At 42.2% G+C, this 5744-nt stretch overlaps 1 protein-coding gene across 4 annotated transcripts in view; it reads left to right on the forward strand.

Annotated features, from left to right (window-relative positions):
* Nucleotides 1–5744, forward strand: part of DYM (dymeclin) — a 249280-nt gene that overhangs the window by 209961 nt on the left and 33575 nt on the right. For all 4 annotated transcript variants that reach the window (XM_035903104.1, XM_035903102.1, XM_035903103.1 and 1 more), the window contains one exon: nt 3741–3854. In XM_035903104.1, the coding sequence (XP_035758997.1) occupies nt 3741–3854 (114 nt within the window). The remainder of the gene's footprint in view (nt 1–3740; nt 3855–5744) is intronic.

Below are 5744 nucleotides of genomic sequence, written 5' to 3' on the forward strand. Positions count from 1 at the left end.
GGATTTAACAGCCGGGCAGAGGCGGTGCTGAGGGCCAGGGTTTGGGGGTGGGATGGCAGGGGTAGGGGAACGGTTGGGCTTGGTGATCTTCAAGCTCTTTCCCAACCTAAACGATTCTATTATTCTATGCAATCTCTTAAATGGAAGAGCTTTATGAAAACCAATTTTGGAAATCACTATAGAAAAGTTCTGGTTAGAGATCTTGAGTATATTAATAGTATATTAATAGTATGTTAATATAATGCACAGAAACCCCTGAGCTGATGGTGACCAAGCCATGTCGCTGCTTGCCCATCGCACCACATGTTGGGTAGCTTGCATCACCAGAATTAGGCTCTCTGCGCAGGGCAAGGCAGTGTAGATACCCTGTTTTATCTGGACGCTGATAAAATATTCCTGATAAGGGGTTGGCTAATCTGGGATTAGACGTGCCTTTTAATCTCTGTTAACATGGAAGCCGGCTTGGAGAGGGAACTTTTTATATCCAAGTCTTGGATACGAGCAATTCATGGCAACTCGTTAAGTTTCGTGTTCTTCTTCTTAAGCAGTCTTTGCAGTTATTTTCTGTTTTCCTAGGCCAGTTGCCCAAATAATTAATAAGAAAAATAATTTTCAGAATATCAAAGAAAGGACACCATAAGAAAAAAAAAAAAAGGTCTCAGTTTAGTTTGTTTGCCCGGAGATCTGCTTTTTTCTATGTGTTAGAGTAATAAGCTTAGCACTGGGCTTTAAAGCATGTGCTAAAACTTGAAACTCATTTAATATCCAGCCAGTTTGCTTTTTTGGGTTCGTTTCTTTTTAAGTGGACAAGGAGTTGAAATCTGTTCATTTTCATGATTATTTTAAATGCAGCTCTGTTACTTATGTGCGGAAGATAATTAAAGCTCTTTCAAAGGAAGAGGCTGCTCTTAATATTATGGTGAGCTTTTATATTTTTATATTTGGGCAGATTCCTAGGTGAAGTGGTAGAGCTTCTGCTACAGGAAGGGGTAGGAGCTTGGCCAGTAGGGACGTAATGCTGGATGCTTTTTGCTTTTATTACTAATCTCATGGTAGTGAGCAAATGCTGCTTTTAGGATCTCCTCTGTATCACTTATCTTTTTTTTTTTTTTTTTTTCTCCCGCCCATCCTATTTTTTTTTCCTTGTTTCATTGAGGTACTTATTGGGTACCTGAGTATCTCATTGGGGTACTGCACTATCAGGGTTCCTATCAAGAATTACTCCGATTCTAGTCATAAAGCAAAGAAGGCTTTGCAATAATTATTATTATTATTTAAGTAGATATTTTTCATTTCAGTCTTCAACTGCGTACCAAAAATAGCCATTCAACTTTCTGTGAAACGCTGACGTAGCCTGAAAATATTGGAAGCCTATCACACTTTTGTTCTTTGTGAAACAGAGCTCAAGCAAGATTAGTACCTTTACCACAAAAAAAAAAAAAAATAAAAGTCTTTTAAAAACACGTTAAGATTGGAGGCTTTGACTTTCCAAAATAGGCAACGCCAGAATCCAGGTAGCATCTGCGAGCTTCATTCAGTTTTTTTATGTGGATGTGTTATGATAGTGTTTTATCGCTTTGATTAAAAGCCAAATATGAAATTTGGCTTTTGTTGTGGTTTAGCAGAAGTTGAGCTAGCGAGGCAGCGCTAGCGAGATGGATTCTCTGCGTGAGCCTGCCCTGGGCGAGGATAGGTTTCACCAGCTATTACTGGCAACAGAGCAGTGTTGAAATGGAGGAAGATGGGATTTTTTCTTTCGAAGTTTGTGGGCAACTTTCTCGTTCCTCTGTGAGCTGTGTATGTTCCACCAGCAATTTGTCCCAGACTCTATGCCAAACCCATGTCAGCCTCACTCCGAGGTCCTCACGCTCTTTGCACAAGCTGTTTCTTGCCATTTTCCTCTGTAATTTCTGGTTCCTCCCTCCAGCTCCGTGGCTTATGAACTCAGCACATCTTCCTCCTCCTGGAGTTTTTTTCAAGGATCAGAGATCACAGCGCTACAGCGGGTCCTTATCTGTAAGAACGTAAAACCTACCTGCAACATCTGCCAGAGGCAGTGAAATTCTCCCTTCTCTTCAAGTACGGAGATAATCATAAGGACAGTCCAGGAGGTTAAACCTGAATTTTCTCTTGACTGATTTCCACGCTTCTGTTGTTTAAAACAAAACAGAACCTAAAAAAAAAAAAAAACCCAAACCTAAAAACACATCAACCCCAAAAAGCAACTTCCATCAAGCGCAAGCGTCGTCTGTCTCGCTTGGTGCTTCAGTTCCTAGAGAAAATTGCGATCCAGCAAATCTACCTGCTCAAAACAAGGGCTGGGGTTTTGGGGATCGCAAGAGAGGAACAACAAATTTGAATCTTGCAGTAATCAAGCCATCAACTGTCTTTGTTTTATTAATAGCAGCTGAGCTGGGAGGCATAATTAGGGTAATGGTTTCTGGCTCCAGCTGTGTCTCACTACAGAACAAAGAGAGCTCAGCAGAGATTTTGTAGTATAAAACACTTCTCCCCCCCTTCTACTTGGGAGAATTAACAAAAATTACTTGATGTGCTGGAGGTTGGGATTCAGATACAAGTGGGCATCCGTACTTTTCAGAGGAGAGTAGTCCGAAGCCTACGAGATGTTGGGGAACCTACCAGCAGCATGTGGCAGCGAGCAGAAGCTGCGGGTGGCTCTAGCCAAGGGGTAGCTGGGTGCTCACGTGTGCATAGGCTCTATCAAGTAGCCCTGACCATCTTGTGGTGCTTCCAAAGGTCTCTAAGTAGGTGTTGACATTTTCCCCCAGACCCTTTTTGCATTGGTCTGAGTTGCGGATCCCCTGCGTGACTGATGAGTTCCTCCGGGATCAGGGATGGGGTTTGCAAAGTCTGCCCTTTCTGGATGAAAGGAGCTCTAGAAATGGAGGTTTTCTGATGTCCCACATGGAGAACTGCCGGTGGGATGTCTGCTTCTGGTGTGACCTACTGAGCTTGGAGAGGGATAAAAGTTAAAGCCTGACCTAAGTGTGTTCTGACTAACAAGGACCAGCTGGGTCACAGAAAGGGGGTGGAGAGGGAAATATGGTGAAAAGCAGCTTGGCCTCACCAGGGAGATGTGTGGAGGATGAGAGCATTGGAAAGGAACATACAGGTCCTGGAATCTGTGATGGGGAAGGTACATGGGGGACTTCAGGTGGTGAATTTGGGGAAAAGAGGAGCTTTGTGGACTTTTTTTTTTAATCCCCTCCAATTGCTGTGGCTTCGGATGCTACAAACCCCCCAGGCAAGTCACGTAGACTCTTGTAGTTGTATTGAAATATTTAACAGTTGTCTTAAAACCTTCTGTCCAGGAGTCATTGAAACGATAAGGATTTTACTTTAATGCTGGAAAATGAAAGGAAATGTCTAGCTCAAACTATAAAAAGTAGACTGGAAGGCCTCGAAAATCCTGATGTGCTGACAGAAAAATATAAGTGTATGTCAGTGCACAGTACTTGAAAATGTAAATTTATTAATTGAGCTGTGTGCATTAAATTGTAAAACCATCTATCTGTTAAAAATGACTGCAGGATACTGATAATTGTGCTAATTTGACATTAACAAAGGCTCCCTGGCTGTGACACAAGCAATAACATGATTATTCTTTAAGAAGTACAGATACATTGATCCAGGGGAAGAGGATGACAGCTTCGTGTGTAAATTGATACAAAAGATCTCTGCTTTTCTCTTTATTTATGTGCTCTGATTCTTCATTCCAGGTGATCAGCTTCTTCAGCTCCCGATTAGAGCAAGCTGGAGCTGAGCTGTCAGTGGAGCGAGTTCTGGAAATCATCAAGCAAGGAGCCGTGGCTTTGCCCAAAGACAGGCTCAGAGTAAGTGCTCGAGACCTCGTCAATTCAAGTGTGCTGTTCCAATCAATTACATACATACCCTTAATATCCATAAAGTCAAAAATACCATTTCTCCTATCGATAGCGGCAGATAAGGGATTATGTTGTGGATTGCCATATGCGTATGTTTTAATTTAAATTCCCGATTTGTGCTAAATGTTTGGGTGAGTTTTCTTGATTAGTTACTAAATTGAAGTGTGCGGAGGAATTAACGTTTGCTGAGGCTAAGGTTCTCTTCATCATATCTCAAAGATGCAGTCTCACCACCTCTCCATCCGTTGTTTAGTTAAGCTGTAACCAAACTTTGATCATTCTTTTTTCTTATTAACTTACTCTCCATCCGCTAGTGCTCTGCACCTCCATCTGGGTCTATATAAAATACTACGAAGATAAATTTCTGGGCCTTTAGTTAAGAATTAACCAACTTACTGAAAATCAATTCGGGACCTCTTAAGTCTGGGCAACATGTTCATGAACTTTCTGTATAATCCTGAGCAGACCCCTCTGTTCCCTTCTGAGAAGCTCTCAGATCTCATGAGGGATTTAACAACTTGACAGGCTTTGTGAGGCTAAAATCTGCTAATGGCTGTGTGATGTTTAAATATTGCAATGAGGAAATCGGTGTCAGGGGGTAAGTAAATGGGACCTATGTGTGTTTTTTAAACGCACGACAAATTTTCTTCTCCATTATGCCAAGTGTGTTTTAAATACTCTTTGCCTTCTGCATCATTTTTGTTCCTCCTCCTCATCACGGAGGAGGAGGATGGGTCTCAAGACCCATTTCTTTTGTGAGAACTTTAGGAAAATATCATCTGATAAGGCACACTGAGTACGCATGGCCATTGGCGACGGCTGGTAATTTATTTATACCCTGGTAATTTTGAAACACCCAGTGGGAATTGTCTAGCTGGCTGCATATCCTAATGTCTTTCCTACGGTTCCCCCTGTCCCTGAGATGGCACGTATTTAGTCACTCGGACTGAATTACTTGGGGAGAGATTGGTCTACAGTCTGAGTCCTGAGCCGCGGTACAGGAATAGCCTAAGTAACACCAGAGGAGTTGTCGGATCCAAATCCAGCCCGTCAGGTTGTGTCCTTGCTATGCTGTGATGCTGTGAATACAGAGAAACACCGGACCTTTTGCTTTTTCTGTGACAACTTATTCTTACACGCAGAAAATTAAAAACTCTTATGTTAAGAGGCTACAGCGATTCCTTCTTGACATAGAGCCATCGCTAAATAAATTTGCTGCTTACGAACAAAATGAAGGTTTTATCAGTTTCTTAGCGTGCCAGATTGACTTGCACGTTGGGCCACGATTTAAAGAGATGTTTCTGGAGTGAAATCCCATCAAGTATAAATTTTCTGCATTAATGATATGCAGCGTTCAAAATGACATGTTTGTATTGCCACTTAAATCAACAGATCAAAATTTTTTGACAAGCGCCGAGCTCTGTAAGTCCGCACCAAGCAGTCGAGTACTTCCACGCTTATAGCGTGACTTGGAGTGCTTACCTGTCCTCCAAAGGGCTTGAGGTTTGGGGACAGGGTTACCAAGTGAACACAGGCAGCTGGGCACAGAATTCTTCTACTTTGCCCACTTTCACCTACTGGGTTTTATCATTTTTCCTTCTTTTTTTCTTTTTTTTTTCTAAATCCTTTTGCTGAGCAGCAGTTGGGCCAGAGCAGGTTACTCCTGCATGGAGAAAAGTTGGTGACGCTGACCTTGGTCTCTGTAATGTCATGCATTAATTTGTAAATGCAAATAACATCCTTTCTTTGCACAGACAGTAATGATGAGCAGCACGCGGTTCCCTCCTGTAGAAGCGACCTTGCGAGTCTTCGTGTCCTCTCTCCTTGTACCTCTCTCCT

Source organism: Egretta garzetta, unplaced genomic scaffold (assembly GCF_000687185.1).
Source record: "Egretta garzetta isolate BGI_Z169 unplaced genomic scaffold, ASM68718v1 scaffold179, whole genome shotgun sequence".
NCBI lineage: Eukaryota > Metazoa > Chordata > Aves > Pelecaniformes > Ardeidae > Egretta > Egretta garzetta.